Source organism: Moschus berezovskii, chromosome 21, assembly GCF_049115385.1.
Source record: "Moschus berezovskii isolate FMDL1 chromosome 21, NW_MosBer_1.0, whole genome shotgun sequence".
NCBI lineage: Eukaryota > Metazoa > Chordata > Mammalia > Artiodactyla > Moschidae > Moschus > Moschus berezovskii.
The window spans coordinates 53,102,539-53,120,158 of record NC_142480.1 but is presented as its reverse complement, the minus strand read 5'-3'; the positions used below and the strand labels follow the sequence as shown (position 1 = coordinate 53,120,158).

The 17,620-nt window shown below is 47.2% G+C and overlaps 1 protein-coding gene across 2 annotated transcripts in view; it reads left to right on the top strand.

Moving 5' to 3' along the window:
* The first annotated feature begins 9,292 nt into the window (after positions 1-9,292).
* The window catches only part of AGBL1 (AGBL carboxypeptidase 1), a 943,700-nt gene continuing 935,372 nt past the window's right edge, over positions 9,293-17,620 (top strand). Inside the window, exon 1 of one of the 2 annotated variants that reach the window (XM_088829673.1) lies at positions 9,293-9,327. Coding sequence is in view for 1 of the 2 variants with exons in the window: in XM_055417758.2 (XP_055273733.2) it covers positions 9,602-9,652 (51 nt within the window). In the remaining variant the exon portion in view is untranslated. The other variant, XM_055417758.2, reaches the window with a different exon arrangement.

The following is a 17,620-nucleotide window of genomic DNA, read 5'->3' as shown; positions in this document are numbered from 1 at the left end:
TCAGTCGCTTCAGTCGTGTCTGACTCTTTGCGACCTGTGGACTGTAGCCCGCCAGGTTCCGCTGTCCATGGGATTCTCCAGGCAAGAACACTGGAGTCGGTTGTCATGCCCTCCTCCAGGGGATCTTCCCAACCCAGAGATCAAACCCATATCTAGGGCATGCTCCTGCGTTGCAGGCAGGATCTTTATGCACTGAGCCACCTAGGAAGCCCTCTCTTATTCCTCAGTTCAGTTCAGTCGCTCAGTCGTGTCCGACTCTACGCGACCCCATGAATCACAGCACGCCAGGCCTCCCTGTCCATCACCAACTCCCGGAGTTCACTCAAACTCATGTCCACAGAGTCGGTGATGCCATCCAGCCATCTCATTCTCGGTCGTCCCCTTCTCCTCCCGCCCCCAACCTTTCCTAGCATCAGAGTCTTTTCCAGTGAGTCAACTCGTCGCATGAGGTGGCCAAAGTATTGCAGTTTCAGTTTTAGCATCAGTCTTTCCAATGAGCACCCAGGATTGATCTCCTTTAGAATGGACTGGTTGGATATCCTTGCAGTACAAGGGACTCTCAACAATCTTCTCCAGCACCACAGTTCAAAAGCATCAATTCTTCCGCGCTCAGCTTTCTTCACAGTCCAACTCTCACATCCATACATGACTACTGGAAAAACCATAGCCTTGACTAGACGGACCTTTGTTAGCAAAGTAATGTCTCTGCTTTTTAATATACTATCAAGGTTGGTCATAACTTTCCTTCCAAGGAGTAAGCGTCTTTTAATTTCATGGCTGCAATCAGCATCTGCAGTGATTTTGAAGCCCCCCAAAATAAAGTCTGACACTGTTTCCACTGTTTTTCCGTCTATTTCCCATGAAGTGATGGGACCAGATGCCATGATCTTTGTTTTCTGAATGTTGAGCTCAAGCCAACCTTTTCACTGTCCTCTTTCACTTTCATCATGAGGCCTTTGAGTTCCTCTTCACTTTCTGCCATAAGGGTAGTGTCATCTGCATATCTGAGGTTATTGATATTTCTCCAGGCAATCTTGATTCCAGCTTGTGCTTCTTCCAGCCCAGCGTTCCTCATGATGTACTCTGCATATAAGTTAAATAAGCAAGGTGACAATATACAGCCTTGATGTACTCCTTTTTCTATTTGGAACCAGTCAGTTGTTCCATGTACAGTTCTGACTGTTGCTTCCTGACCTGCATACAGGTTTCTCAAGAGGCAGGTCGGGTGGTCTGGTATTCCCATCTCTTTCAGAATGTTCCACAGTTTATTGTGATCCACACAGTCAAAGGCTTTGGCATAGTCAATGAAGCAGAAATAGATGTTTTTCTGGAACTCTCTTGCTTTCTCCATGATTCAGCAGATGTTGGCAATTTGATCTCTGGTGCCTCTGCCTTTTCTAAAACCTGCTTGAACATCTGGGAGTTCACGGTTCACATATTGCTGAAGCCTGGCTTGGAGAATTTTGAGTGTGCTCTTATTCCTACTGAACCTTTATTATTTAAGGATGATAATACATTGCAATAAATTCTCACTAGTAATATGCTAAGTAGTAGTGGGATGAGCCAATAGAGAGAGATTGAAAATAAAGGATGAAAAAAGCTATATCAAGTAAACTATAGCATAAAAAAGCTGGAGCAATTTTATTAGTATCAGACAAAATATACTTTAAGACAAAGAGTATTTTCAAAGACAGAGACATTTCATTTATCCGAAGGACATAGCAATTTAAATGTGTAGTTGCCTACTGCTGCTGCTGCTGCTGCTGCTAAGTCGCTTCAGTTATGTCTGACTCTGTGTGACCCCATGGATTGTAGCCCACCAGCCTCCTCCGTCCATGAGATTTTCCAGGCAAGAGTACTGGAGTGGGGTGCTATTGCCTTCTCCAGAACATAAAAATCCATGAAGCCAAAATTTACAGAACTAAACACAGGGCAGAACTTCATTGGACAGAAATATGGATGTCAAGTCACTTCCTCTACCTGCTGCTGCTGCTAAGTCACTTCAGTCGTGTCCGACTCTGTGTGACCCCACAGATGGAAGCCCACCAGGCTCCCCCGTCCCTGGGATTCTCCAGGCAAGAACACTGAAGTGGGTTGCCATTTCCTGAAGTCCAGGGCATCAGTACTTAATAATTTCCACCATTCATCACCTTACATTAGTCACTTACGCATATTTTTGCTCATTTAATCCTCCCACCAATTACTTGAGATAGGAATTCTTGAATCTTCAACAAAGGCATTGATAATAGTATCAGCTGACTCACTGGAAAAGACTCTGATGCTGGGAGGGATTGGGGGCGGGAGGAGACGGGGACGACAGAGAATGAGATGGCTGGATGGCATCACCAACTCGATGGACATGAATTTGAGTGAACTCCGGGAGTTGGTGATGGACAGGGAGGCCTGGCGTGCTGTGATTCATGGGGTCGCGGAGAGTCGGACACGACTGAGCGACTGAACTGAACTGAACTGACTGAACATCTGCATGTGCAGAGGGCTTACTCGATGACAAACACTGTACTAAGAACATTGTGCTATTCCAATGAATCCTCCCAGCAACTGGTGAGTTGGGCATTATCATCGCCCCATTTAACAGATGAGAAAACTGAGGTACAGTGAGTTTAGGTCTCTTCCCTACAGTCACATAACTAATAGGCAAGGGAGCAAAAGTTTGATATCCAGGGGTTCCATGTTTAAATTGGAGAGAGGCTTTTCAGAGGGTTGGTCCCAGGCTGAGTGATGGAGGAAGTCTGTTTTCACACCTACTCTTCTACTGGAGGTACATGCCTTTGTGTGCATCTAAGTCACTGTGTCTTTCTAGACTCCTGCAGGTGGCACTCACACCCTCATTGCAGGGTATGCCCTCCTATTCCCTTCACTTGCCTCTATCTTCAGGAAAGAATCCACATTTGTCATTTATGAATGTATTGGGTTGGCTGAAAGCTTCTTGAGAATTTCCCTTCCCGGGCCTTCTGCACTTGCAGCCTCTCTTCTCACTGGAGGGCAGGACCACGAGGGCTGACAAATCCAGGATTAAATCCCTGCGCAACACCCTAATGTAGTTTAACCTTAATTTTCTCAACTGGAAGTGGGAATAATGTCTGACTCAGAGGGCTAGGACAAGGGTTCCATTAAGTCAGGTACACACAACACCAGCTCTTGGACCCAGATTTCTTTTCCTCTACTCCTCTGCTCCCACCCACCCCTCTCAGGAATTTCATGCTTCAGGAGAAGGTGGGGGAAATCTTCTGAGAAGCAGTAGGGACAGCCAGTCAACTATGATGTATTGTTAAGGCAGACTTGTTTTTCTTTCTGTGGTTGTTATATTTTATTTTCCAAGTAACACTGATTAAAAATATTTATACACCAACTTTTTTTTTTTTTAGGTAATTATTTTTTATTGGAGGCAAATTATTTTACAATATTATATTGGTTGGTTTTGCCATACATTGATATGAATTTGCCCCGGGTTTACATAAGTTCCCCCTCCTGAACCCCCCTCCCACCACCCTCCTCCCTTTATCCTCCCTCTGGGTCATCCCCGCATGCCAGCCCCGAGCATCCTATAACATGCATTGACCCTGAACTAGTGATTCGTTTCACATATGACAACATACGTGTTTCAATGCCATTCTCCCAAATCATCCCACCCTCACCCTCTCCCACAGAGTCCCAAAGACTGTTCTATACATCTGTGTCTCTTTTGCTGTCTCGTATACAGGGTTATCATTTGCATCTTTCTAAATTCCATATATATGTGTTAGTATACTGTATTGGTATACACCAACTTTTAAGTCCACAGTTTAGTAATGTTATTTGTATGGCTTTAAAAGAAGGCAGCCTTGTTCTGATTGGCAGAAGGTTGCGGACAATGTGTGTCTGTGTGTGCAGGCACTGGTGTGTATGCACAAGTGTGTTCTGGAAATGGGGCAGGAAAGTAAAAATGAAGAAAACCAGAGCATGAAATGAAAAGTTTTAAGATAGTAACATTATATGCAAATCATGATAGACAGACTGGTCACGTGTGTGGGCTTGGGTAAATCTTTTTATTAATCAGCTTATTATGTGTCTGAGGAAGGAGGGTGTTAGCTAGTATTTTAGAGAGATTTGGTCCCACTATAAGATGAGAGAAAAGATAATCTGAGCTGAGTATTAGACAGGAAGCATGGAGCAGTGTAATCCTTCCATAATTTTAGCTATTAACCTCCCTCTAGATTTTTGCTGTGTCTGAGAGTCACATGTACTATTATTCCCTTAATGTTTTTCTTAACATTGACTCACTTTTTAAAGAACTTTATTTTATTGATGAGGTTGATTTACAATGTTGTGTTAATTTCTTCTGTACAGCAGTGACTCAGTTGTTACACACACACACATACACACACACACATATTCTTTTTCATATTCTTTTCCATTGTGGTTTATCCTAGGATATTGAATATAACTTCTGTTCTATACAGTAGAACCTTATTGTTTATTGATTCCATATATACTAGTTTGCATCTGCTAATCCCAAACTCCCAGTCCCTTCCTTGCCTAGCTCCCTTCTCCTTGGCAAACACAAGTCTCTTCTCTATGACTGTGAGTCTGTTTCTGTCTCATAGATAAGTTAATTTGTGCCATATTTTAGATTCTGCATGTAAGTAATATCATATGGTATTTGTCTTACTTCAGACTTACTCTGTCTGGCTTACTTCACTTAGTATGATAATCTCTAAGCCCATCCATGTTGCTGCACATGGCTTTATTTTGTTCTTTTCTAATGACTGAGTAGTATTCCATTGTATATATGCACCACATCTTCTTTATCTATTCATCTGTTGATGGACATTTAGGTTATTTCCATACCTGCCTATTGTAAATAGCGCTGCTATGAACATCAGGTGCGTATAACTTTTTAAATTAATGGTTTGCCCAGGAGTGGGATCGCTGGGTCATACAATAGTTCTGGGGCTTTCCTGGTGGCTCAGTTGGTATAGGATCTGCCTGCAATGTGGGAGACCCCGGATGGTAGTTCTATTTTTCATTTTTTGAGGAACCTCCATATTGTTCTTCTTTTGAAGAAGGAATGAATGAATACCCAAGAAAACGGTTTTATTGTGCTAATTAGGTATTTTTTTCTCATACAGGCTGAGATACATCCTATCCATCAAAACATAAACTGTTTATCTGAGTTCCACCCAGATCGTCACATGGCCACCTGGGAGAGTGGGCCACATTCTAAAGGGAAGATTCAAAGGGGGAATTTGTTCCAGCTTTGACATCTCCAGGCTGTGTGACTTGGGGCCAGGGAGTACCTCTCTTTCTCCCTACCCCATCAAGTCACTGAACATAAAGCCTGTTAAGGTCACGCAGTCCTGGAATTTCCTCTGGAACCTTCTGACCAAATGCTTTTTCAGTCCTTGCTGGGCAGGGAAATAACCCTGTGTGGTGGTCTGAACCCTCTCAGGACAGTTCTGCACCTGTCCTACATGGGGCTCCCGGGAGCTCCACCCTTTACTTCTGTTTCTTGCCTTCTTCTTCACAACCTTTCCAGCCTGGGTGGCAGTTGTCATGCATCTAGAGGCCAAGTAATGTTGAGCAGGACCAGGGTCTCCTCTGTTGTGGTTAGGAGTCATCCGTTGGTGATGTCCATAACAGCAATACCCAGGTCTCACTGATGGGCACGTCCTCTGTGCCAGGCGCCTTGCGGAGCTCCTGCACAGGTGGGACCTCAGTGTAGCCTCACTGCCATCCTGGTTACAGGGACAACTTTCATGCCCCCCAAAGATGCTGCATTCAACTGAAAAGACACTTTGGGAATCTGGGGCCAGGCTGACACTTATGTGGTTCTCCCCTCTGGCTAGCCTCCCAAACCTTTCCATGGTCAAGCCTGTTTTGCCATGTCTCTTACCTTACTCTTGCAGAGTTGGTGTGGAGGATCCAGGGGCAGGAGTGTCCATCTGGCTCTGTTATATTTCATCCTGTGGGATCCAGTCCACCACTCAAGGCTGCTGAAATCTTTTTGGATCCCAACTATGTCAGCTGACATAGTTCTGTCTTTCTCAATCGGGTGTCATCAGAAAATTTGGTAAGCTTGTAGTCTTTATTTTCATCCCAAGTCATTGATAAAAATGTTGAATAGGAAGAGCCAGGGGAATTCTCAGAATGCTGTTAGGAAATTCCCTCTGAATCAGCAATTTATTACTTTATCACTCTTTGAATACTGGCAGTATACTAGCTATTGGATCCTCCTATTTATACAGACCTGTGCTTATTTCTCCGGCTTATTCACAAGCTATCATGAGATTCTTGGGGCTGAGATTATGGGATAAGAGGGAAGGTGTGCAGTAAAGGGTTAACCTTGTCCAAATAAAGTTCTGACTCTTGCTCGGCTCCAGAGAGGTGATTTCTAAGTCCTTTGAATATGTTATCTAAGAGTGTCTGTTTATCTGGGGACCTTGGGCCATGCTAGATGTGTGTGCTTAGTTGCTCAGTTGTGTCTGACTCTTTGCGACCCCATGGACTGTAGCCAGCCATGCTCCTCTGTCCATGGGGATTCTCCAGACAAGAATATTGGAGTGGGTTGCCATGCCCTCCTCCAGAACTATGCAAACAATATCATTTAGGTGAGGACCTTGGATCATGGTGTGAGCTTGACCTCTGGAGGGGCTGGAGACTAAAGTCAGTTGTGTCTACATGAGCAAACCCCGGTGAAAACCCTGGACAACCAGCCTCAGGTGGGCTTCCCTGGTTGGCAACACTCTGCGCAGGTTGTAACCCACTGTTGCTGGGAGAAGTAAGCATTGTCCACACTGTGGCCCGAATGGGCATGCCTGGCATCTCTGGGACCCTGCTCTGTGTGCCTCTTCCTTTCGCTGATTTTGATCTGTAGCCTTCTGCTGTAATAAATCATAACTGTAGCAGGGCTTTCCAGGTGGCACTAGTGGTAAAGAATCCCCCTGCCAGTGCAGGAGACGCAAGAGGCTTGGGTTTGCTCCCTGGGTCAGGAAGATCCCCTGGAGTAGGAAATGGTAACCCCTTCCGGTATTCTTGCCTGGGAAATCCCATGCACAGAGGAGCCTGGTGGATTCCAGTCCATGAGTTGCAAAGAGTGGGACACGACTGAGCACATGAGCATAACAACGTTGCTGAGTTCTGTGAATCCTTCTTGTGAATTACGGGACCAGGATGTGGGGTTTGACACCTCTTGAAACTACAACAGAAATCTCTGGATCACATTAATTGTATCTGTCTTTGAAGCCAGTGGACTGAGTTCTATCCAGGTTTCTCTAAATGCCTTCTTCAAGAAGTACAAAGTAGTGAAGGAAGGTCTTTCTCTTCTGTGCAAAGTAGCATCCTCCCTAACCTTCCCCTGGGTCTGACTGCCCTGTGTGGGTAACGAGCACTCATTTCAGTCTTCTCTGGATGCTGTTTTGCCTGGGAGGACTTCAAGCTTGGGTATCTCTTCTTGCCTTTTAGGAAAGTCTCTGCTGAAACTCAAATACTAATGGGGGCGTGCACACTAAGCTACTGTTAACCATTTATACTGCAGCTGAAATTAATCAGCGCACTCATGGAACTAGAGTTTCATTTGGGCAGAATCCAGGAGAGGGATTCAAATGGGGTCAATTTCATGTCAGTGCTAACATAGGGCCCACGAGTACAAGAATACCTTTAGTTCAGGTCCTCAGAGTTGTTAGTGTGAATTCTCAGTACAAGGTGGCTTTTTCTCTTTTATTTAAAAATTTTTTATTGGAGTCTAGTTGATTTACAATGTTGTGTCAGTTTCATGTGGACAGCAAAATGAATCATGCAGTCCATGGGATTGCAGAGTTGGATACAACTGAGTGTCTGAACAGCAACAAGAGTGGAAGTTTCTGGAAGGCAGAAATCACATGAATTTCATCTTTGAGTCTGAGGGTGTGGCCTGGCCTAGCATGGAGAGGGAGTAACTGACGTGTTGTCTGTCTCCTGACTTGGGAACGTTTCAGCCAAGTAGGATCAGGAAATGCAGAGTCCCTTTCCTCGGTCACCACAACGGGCTTGGGCAGCAGCCAGCTGGCTGCTCCGATGCTCATGAGAGCTCCCCGAGCTCTACATGGGGCTGTTGGCTGCAAGCCCAGGCCCTCCTGCCTAGCTGGGCTCTTGGTCGGTCATGAAGTTCAGTGAGCTCACGCTCCAATTTCACATGTGCAAGTTGTGCTTGGGAGCTTGCTGGAGATTGGAGACAAAAGCTGTCAGGCATCAAACCCATGGGCTCTCTGTTGTCAATGGGGTCAGCAATGGGGCTTCCTGAACTTTTTCTCCTCCCGTACTGTTGTCAATCAGCTGTGGATCCCCTGGGGATCTTGTGAAAATGCAGCTTCTGATTCAGGAGCTCTGGGGTGGGGTCTAACAAGCCACCGAGTGATGACCTGACCACACTCTGAGAAGCCAATATATAAAGGACTATAAGACACATGGGTGTTGACATGGTGGGGCAGAGTTTAGGTGGCCAACTAGCCACTAAATCTCTTGTGACACATTCTGAGCAGAAGACATAGAAAGGAGTGATCGATCCTGCGTTGGTCTGGAGGAAACCAGCCACCATGGCATCTACTTTCCCTGAGGCAGGGGACAGGGCTTCCAGCCCACATCGTATGACTGTGATCAATGCATTTGCAGCAGCAAGAGGCAGGATGGTGCAATGGCTCCTGCTCGTGGTTTGGTGCCAGTTCACCTATGACAGGCTGGGCGCACACGCCTAAGCTCTGTTCCTGTGGCCCAGAATCTCTGTGCCTGAGTTTTCTCATTTGTAAAAGGGAGATGCAATCATAGTATCTCCTGGTGCTAGCGCTAAAAAATCTGCCTGCCAGTGCAGGAGACACGGTTTTGATCCTTGGGTTGGGAAGATCCCCTGGAGTAGGAAATGGCAACCTGCTCAAGTATGCTTGCCTGGAAACTTCCATGGACAGAGGAGCCTGGAGGGCTACAGTCCACGGGGTTGCAAAGAGTCGGACACGATTGAGCATGCACTGTCACTGTCTGTAGGGTCACTGTGAAAGTTGCAGATTATATAAAGGGCTCAGTTGATAAAAAACGACCCGGAGTAGTTCTTTTCCTTCTCAGCCAGAGCTCCAGTCCCTCAGCCTGGGACCTCAGGGGGCCCTGGGCTTCTGTGCCCTGCAAGGCCACGGTTGTGCAAGCGCTCTCGGGTCTCTTGTTACCCAGGAGCCGGCAACAGACCAAAATAAAGTTGGGGGGGGGACCGGCGGGGAGGGCCGAGCGAGCCTCTGTAGGGAGTCTGACCAGGTCAGCTGGGAATGCCTGTCAGCCGTCCAGGGTGGCTCCTGCGTGGGCCTGGAGGTGGGTGAGTGACTCACGCTGGGGGCCCTCTCTATGCCCGTGCCCAAGTGCTCCTCCCTTCCAAGGCTGGGGCTCACCTAATCCCCACAGTGGGTGTCGGGGGGCTCCCGCACCTGGGCCGAGGGCTAGGGTTGCAGCGCGCTCACTTCACACTCGGCGGCGTGCAGCTGAGGCCCTCTCCCCGGGCAGCGAGGTCAGCTTGGCAGGCATTGCCTCTCCAGCTCTGATCTGGATCTGGCCGCAGGCAGCCGATTCCCCCGGACCCGACAAGGTGATGGCCGAACAAGAAGCCAGTGGGCTGCAGGTCCTCCTGCACACGCTCCAGGTAGGCAAGAGGCCGAGGGCCGCCCAAGCTGGGCAGCCGGATCTTTGCCGCGCCGGGCCTGCCTGGGAGCCTGGGCTCTCCCTGCAGTCCGCTCTGGCCCCAGTGGCCTGGTTTGCTAACCAGCAGTAACACCCGAGTCAGCAGCAGCTCTCACCTTGAGGCTGACCTAAATGATGCTCTGGTGTTTAAATATTAAACCTGACTGTGTTGATGAGTGTGCTGTTTAAATTATTGAACCTGGTGGGATTAGAGACTTGGGCTAAAAGATCCAGGTTCGCTCGAGATGAGAAAGATGGAAGAAAAGGCTGTTCGGCAAATGCACGCCTGTTTAACTTCTCCCTGAGCAGGACAGGAGACCCGGGGCGGGGGGGCAGGTGTATAGAAGTAAGAGGAGGGGGCATCAGGGAAGACCACTCCTCTGGGCTTCTGCTGAATGGCTATTACCAGGTTCCCAGAGAGTGGTCCTCATCAGAATCACCTAGGATGTCTGCTCACAGTGCATCTTCTCAGTGGGATCTGCCGGAAGGAATCACTGTCGCCAGGGGCGGGGGCCTGGGAATCTGCCTTGCCTTCTACGTGATTCTATTCACTCCTGATTTTGAGATTTCTTGTCCCAGGGAATGGGTTTGCTAACTTGTCTGAAGACTGGAAACTCCCAGAGGGTGTTAAAAAAATATGTGGATACCCACCCACCCAAATTCAGATTTAATTGATCTGGGTAGTAAACTGAGCATCGGATCTTTGAAACCCTCCCCTCCCAGGTGGTCTCAAAGTGCAAATAAAGTCAGTGAATCACTGCTCTGTAGACTTGGGTAGATGCTTGCATTGAACTGGATGCAGGGAACGGCAGACCTCAAAGGGGCCCAAGAGATCTTCTATTCCAGGAATTTAAACCTGAAGTTCATGGACAGGAGGCACAAGAGAATGGGCTTCAGGGACTCCATGACCGCCCCCCCCCCCCGCCACGGATTTAGAATGTAAATGTTTTGCACTTACATTCATTCTTCCCAGCTGTGAAAAGTTTTGTTTTCCTTGGATTCTTGAGAAAAGCTATATTCCTAAATATAGATTTAGAGTTTGAGCAAACTCTGGAAGATAGTGAAGGACAGGGAAGCCTGGTGTGCTGCAGTTCTTGGGACTCTCAAAGAGTCAGACATGACTTAGCGACTGAAAAAAATATCCCTAGAAATTTGAAGAACTGGGAAATCCCACCTTCCAGTGCACAGTTAAGGCAACTGAGTTTCAGAAGTGAAATAGCTTCCCAAGGTCATGTAACCACTTAATAGGGGCAATGGCAACCCACTCCAGTGTTCTTGCCTGGAGAATCCTAGGGATGGGACCCTGGTGGGCTGCCGTCTATGGGGTCACACAGAGTCAGACACGACTGACGTGACTTAGCAGTAGCAGCAGAGACTAGCACCAAAGGACCTCAGCATCCCGTGGACCAAGTGTCTTTGACTCATTCTATCCGGTGTAACAAAGGCAAGAATGCATCTGGGTTAGGAGTGTTGGCGGTGGGAGTGGGCCTGAAAATAAATTTGCAGTTGGCCTGAAGTCACTGCAGGATAAACTCAATTTCCTGTCTTTGTACTGTGGGGATTTCTGATTGATATTGAGAATGATTGTTCCGGATTCTCAATCATCAAAGAAAGACTGAATTAAATTCATTATACCCTACGTGTGCTAAGTCACTTTATTCGTGTCCAATGCTTCATGACCCTATGGACTATAGCCCGCCAGGCTCCTCTGTCCATGGGATTTCTCCAGGCAAGCATACCGGAGTGGGTTGCTATGCTCTCCTCCAGGGGTTCTTCCCTATCCAGGGATCCAACCTGCGTCCCTTGCATTGCAGGTGGATTCTTTACCAGTGAGCCACTGGGGAAGCCCTCACTATGCACTGCGGCTGATGCTTGCTGCTAAGTTGCTTTAGTCGTGTCCGACTCTGTGCGACCCCATAGATGGCAGCCCACCAGGCTCCCCCATCCCTGGGATTCTCCAGGCAAGAACACTGGGTGGGTTGCCATGTCCTTCTCCAATGCATGAAAGTGAAAAGGGAAAGTGAAGTCGCTCAGTCGTGTCCGACTCTTAGCGACCCCATGGACTGCAGCCCACCAGGCTCCTCTGTCCATGGGATTTTCCAGGCAAGAGTACTGGAGTTCTACTTATTCCCAGTTAACCAAAACACTAAAATAACTGGGACGCATTTGCCCTGTGCACTCTAGTTGATCTCAGAATCCGGTGGTAGAATTGACTTGGGCTCCTGGCCGAGCCCCGAGTCAGCCCTCTCCCCAGGCGTCTGCCAGAGTCTGGTTTCAGTCTTGAGGGTAGAAGTTAGAACTCTGGCATATTAGAAAACAAGGAGAGCGAGAACCCAGAACAGATATTCCACGGAATAATGTTTCCTGATGAGTTTCCTGACCCTCCTCGTTCCCCCATGGCCTAGACCCTGAACGGTTTCTCAAAAGGGCTTAGCTGATGTGTTTTTGATGGAGGGTCTCAGAGGTCTTAGGGATTCAAGCCGGTCCTCCTTGTGCACAAAGGTGAGAGACCGAAGGGTTTGCACCACTTCTCAAACCTCTGCAGAAAACAGTGGTTATGTCTGAGTAAATGTGAGATCAGAATGTGAGTTCTCCATGTCTTTCAGAAGCACCCAGAACATTGCCAAGGGAAGGAGAAAGAGAGACCAGATGACCAGAAAGACCAAGCACACGGGTGACCGTGTCCGCATGACACGATGGAGACTTCTGCCTCCTCAGGCGACTATGACAAAATCAACTAGATCATTAAGAAATATTGGTTTTCCAGGGACTGCCCTGGTGGTTCAGTGGCTAAGACTCCATGCTCCCAATGCAGGGGACCCAGGTTTGATCCCTAGTTAGGGAACTAGATCCTGCATGTTGCAATGAAGACCTAGCACAGCTAAATAAATACATAAAAAAGAAATACCAGTGTTCTACCAATTACCTTTCCCGTAATTCATGGAGTCGCAAAGAGTCGGACACAACTGAGCGACTGAACTGAACTGAACTACAATTGTAAAAGGGCTAAGTGCTTTTCTTCCTTTCCCAGTTTCAACGCAGATTTATCTCTGCCCTGAAAGGATGAGAGTCAGATTTCTACCCAGACATTTTCCAAGTCTCTGACTTTTACCGTATGAGTTGAGACAGAAAATCACGAGATTGACTCACGAGGGCCTGGGTGAAGGGGAGGCGGCACAGAACACAGGTGTGAGAGATAGGAAGAACTGGCTTCTGCCCCGTTTCTGGCACTCACCAACTGTATACCCTCAGGCAAGCCCCTCAGCCTCTCTGAGCCTTCATTTCTAGATCTGTAAAAGCGTGGGGGGCGGCAATAAAAATACTTTCCTCGGCCCTTTGTGCCAGGATTAAGAGAACTGATTTGAAAAGTGCTTATAAACTATAATCGGCAGTTCAAGAGACTCTGGTTTTTATGATTTCCCCAGCTGAGGATGCAGGGGAGAGGCTGGGAACATTTGCCTAGCCTTTTCATCATCCCGCCCTGCTTGTTTCCTGGATGGGCTCCAGTACCCTTGGAAAAAAAGAAAGGTGTCTTGTCCATCCTGCTCTCGTTTCTCCGTGTGGTTTGAGCTAATGGGGACGATGGGGAGCTGCCAGGGTAACAGGATGTGGGCGGCAGGCCAGCCCTGAAGCCGGGAGTCCTCACCCGGCGATGTTCCACAGGATGCCAACTCTGACACGCTTTGAGCTGTGATATGGGCACATTTTTGCTATTTGCGTTTGCACTTTATTATTTGATGTTATAGTTCCTCAGACCGAATCCCAGGTCTGCATCTTGGCCAAAATGTGCATAGTGAAGCTCCTTTGCTCGACTTGGGCTCTGGAACTTTTTATCTGTTATGGATTGCAAATGAGGTTGCTGCATGTGCGGTTTCTTGTCTTGAGTGAGCATCAGGCTCAGATAATAGAAAGCCTGGAGGAGGTGACAACTGCGCTTTTCCCTTGGACTTCTTCCTTCAAGGATTATTTCTGAGACAACAGGTGATTTCAGCCTCTGGGCTGCAAAGAGGGGATGGGTGGAAAAATGATGACTGATATGTTTCACTCATAGCACTTGGGGGTTTTGTTTCCAAAACATATGTTTAAAAATTTCTAGAATTCTCCACAGAGGATATAGAAATATCCATCTATTGTACATCCATAGGACAAGGTATGGCGGAAACTGAGCTTTCCCCTTGGACATTAACAGAAGGGTTTGGAAAAATCATGAGGCGAAGTTTCCTTTTAGATAGTAAGCATCGTGTCTTCCCTGAATATCCAGTCAGTAGGAGTCTCTTCTCCCAAATTCCTTACCATGACATTCATTACATACAAACTTGCTCTATAAGTACTTTTATCTTCCCATTGTTCCTCTAGAACATTGTATTTTCATTGAAAAATGGGTCAATTTTCAGCAGAAGAAATTGGTGCAGTTAAGAGGGTAATGAGGGTCCCCAGGGATCTTTCTCATGGCAGCAAAATGTGGAGAGTATTCAGTATTTGCTATGACACTGAATTTGATTAAAACAGAAAATCTGAGAAGGGGAAGAGAGGAGATTGACATAGGAGTTTGCTCAAATGCTTGAGAGTCTTGAGTGGCAAGCTTCAGCTCTAATCATGCCCTTGGCAATGGCTGCTTATCCATAAAGGTAGGTGATGGGGACTCCAGGAATTCAGCCAAGGTGACAGTGGTACAGCTCTTTGGATGGGGACATTAGCCATGACTGTATCTCTGCTTTTTACTGCCAAGTAATAGGATGTGTGGGCTTCCCTGGTGTCTCAACAGGTAAAGAGCCTGCCTGCCAATAGGAGATGCAAGAGACTCAGGTTTGATCTCTGGGTCTGGAAGATCTCCTGGAGGAGGGCATGGCAGCCCACTCCAGTATTCTTGCTGGGAGAATCCCATGGACATAAGAGTCTGGCAGGCTACAGATCATAAAGAGTGGGATGCGACTAGGTGTGCAAGCACGGATACATGCATGCCCTGTGATGTGTTCTGCACAACCTCCCCATCGCTGACCTGACTTTTATCCTGGTCCTCTTATCCATCCCCTCCCTTTAGCCCTTTCTTGTCACTTAACTCAAACTTGCATCTCACCCCATCCTGAGCCACTGTACATCTCTAATCCCCCTCCAGGGGGAAGGTCAGAGATGGATTATGGCTCAGGGAATGGTGAAGCTGCACGGTTTAAACTTTTTTTTTTTAAATTTGAAAGGAACAAAAATTATTTTAGAGGCAGCATTCAATGTCCTTGTGTCAAAACAGTTCTGATAACACGGCATTAAAAGAACCAGTGCATGCTAAGTCACTCAGTCATGTCCAACTCTTTGCATCCCATGGACTGTAGCCCACCAGGCTCCTCTGTCCATGGGATTCTCCAGGCAAGAACACTGGAGTGGGTTGCCACAACCCAGGGATCAAATGTGCATCTCTTACATCTCCTTCATTGGCAGACGGGTTTGTTACCACTAGCGAGTTGAGTCCAAAAGTCCCATCCTCACTTTTGGTAATTGAGAGCTCCCCCCTGCACTCCCACTGAACCCAGACTCTGGATCCAACTTCCTTCCTCAGGATCTACCTCCCCAAAGCAGCAGGTGAGGGACAGAAGGCCTACATGGCTTTGAGGTGTAATTGAAAATTTGCCCTTGTGGGTGACATGTTGAAGCTAATGGCCAACAGAGAGACCCACATTTACTCCACAACTGGCAACTTTTACTGGCAACATCACTCCACAATTTACTCAGTTACAAAAATTGGAACCCCTCTTATGAAAGTCAAACACAGTCTGGGTTTGAGCTCTGGGAGCTTGGAAAGCATGCAACCAGGGAAGAGAAGTTGGTCTGGGTGACCGATCACTGTACCATACCTGTAAGCGTGGGGGAAGGCAGCTATGAATCAAACAGACAAGGTTCTTCTTCATATTTCAGAAATAGGCACTTGGAAATGCATCCTCTTGGGTGTGAGCTCCATATCCTTTTGCCAGACCTGAAATGAAGGAAGTTGAAGGTTTGTGGGATCTGTGCTTTTTCACCAAGAGAATACTGCATGGTTCCTTCAAAGCAAGGGTTCTGCAAATCAGATTCTTGAGAGAGAAAAGGATGTGTATGTAGGGTGAAGGAGAATTGATAGCAGAGATGCCGGGAATACAACAACGAGGAGAACAAAGGGTGTGAAAGAAGACAGCATTCTGGGTCCTCTCCACCTTGCCCCAACTTGCTTCATTCATATTTGTTAGTTGAAAATGGCTTGAGATGCTTTGCATTAGTTGTTGTTCAGTTGCTATATTGTGTCGAACTCTTTGCGACCCCATGGACTATAGCACACCAGGCTTCCCTGTCCTTCACTATCTCCCAGAGTTTGCTCAAACTCATGTTAAGTCAGTGATGCCATCCAGCCATCTCATCCTCTCTCGTCCCCTTCTCCTCCCACCTTCAATCTTTCCCAGCATCGGGGTCTTTTGAAATGAGTCGGTCCTTCGCATCAGGTGACAAAGTATTGGAGCTTCAGCATCAGTCCTTTCAATGAACATCCATGGTTGATTTCATTTAGGATTGATGGGTTTGATCTCCTGGCTGTCTCGTGTTTTTGAATTGTGGTGCTGGAGAAGACTCTTGCATGGAGAGACTTTGTCAAATTCACGTTTTTATGTGTCGAATTTCCTCTAGTTGGTCCCTTGAATTATAATAGTTAAAATAATAATGAACATTTATTAAACAGTTTCTACATGTAAGAAACTGTGCAAAGTCCTTCACAGGCACCATCTCATTTAATCCTTACAACAACCCTGTGAGTTGGGTGGTATTAGTGTCTGCATTGTAAAGCTCTCAAAGGGAAGGTTGGAGATGTTAATGCATTTCTCATAGTCACACAGTGAATGAGTGGCAGAGCTGGAATTTGAGCAGAGGGAATCTGACACGAGTGGATGTGCTCTTGCCAGGTGCATTAGCTCTCTGAGGAGAAACAGGGCCGTTGAGAAGATTCAGAACAGATTTTCCCAGGTGGTAGGTGTCTGCGGAGGAGAAAGGAGACCTCCCCCCCTTCCCTTTTGCACATCAGTCAAAGACAGCAACTGTGCCCACAGCCCTGGCAGGACTGGCCAAGAGGGCAGAGAACAGGTGCCTAGAGTGGGTGTCTGCAAACTTTGAAGGATCTAATAGCAAAGTTTTTAGGCTTTTCAGGCCACACGATCTTTGTCACAATTGTTCAGCCCTGCCACTGTAGTTGTAGACAACATGGACAAGAATGGGCTCTCTTGCAGTAAGATTTATGTACAAAAAACAGGGGCTGGTCTGGTCTTGGCTGTTGTGACAGATGGTGGGCCCCTGGCTGGAGGTCCTCTGGGCCCAAGCAGGGTGTAGGTCAGGGTGGGAGAGGGCACAGAAAGCGAGAGTTAGAGCATTAGGGCCCTGTTGGACTGTCTGCTGCCAAGTGGGAACTTCCTTTATGTGCGTGGACGTCCTCCTCAACTTCCAGGCCACCCTCCTTGCAAAGACAGCACAGAAAATGATGCTCTGAGGTCCTCTGGGGGCAAGTCTTACAGAACCTGAAATGCACACTTCAGAATGTCATTTCCTGCTGCTCCTGCCTGCAGTTTTCTAAGTACCAGTGGAGACCGTCATTGTGTCTGTTAATCCTCCAAGGAGGGCTTTCAGGCCATTTTAGCAGCACTTAACATAAATGCCGCTGGTTTGATCCCTGGGTCAGGAACATCCCTTGGAGGAGGTCATGGCAGCCCACTCCAGTATTCTTGCCTGGAGAATCCCTTGGACAGAAGAGCCTGGCGAGCTGCAGTCCATGGAGTCACACGGAGTTGGACATGACTGGAGCTGACTTAGCACACTGCACTAGTGTAATAGGTGATTGTCTTGCAGATATTGTTTGCATTCAACAGCACTTCCAGCACAAGACATGTTCAGTTAAGCACTTCTTAGACTGGTTTCTACAGAACAC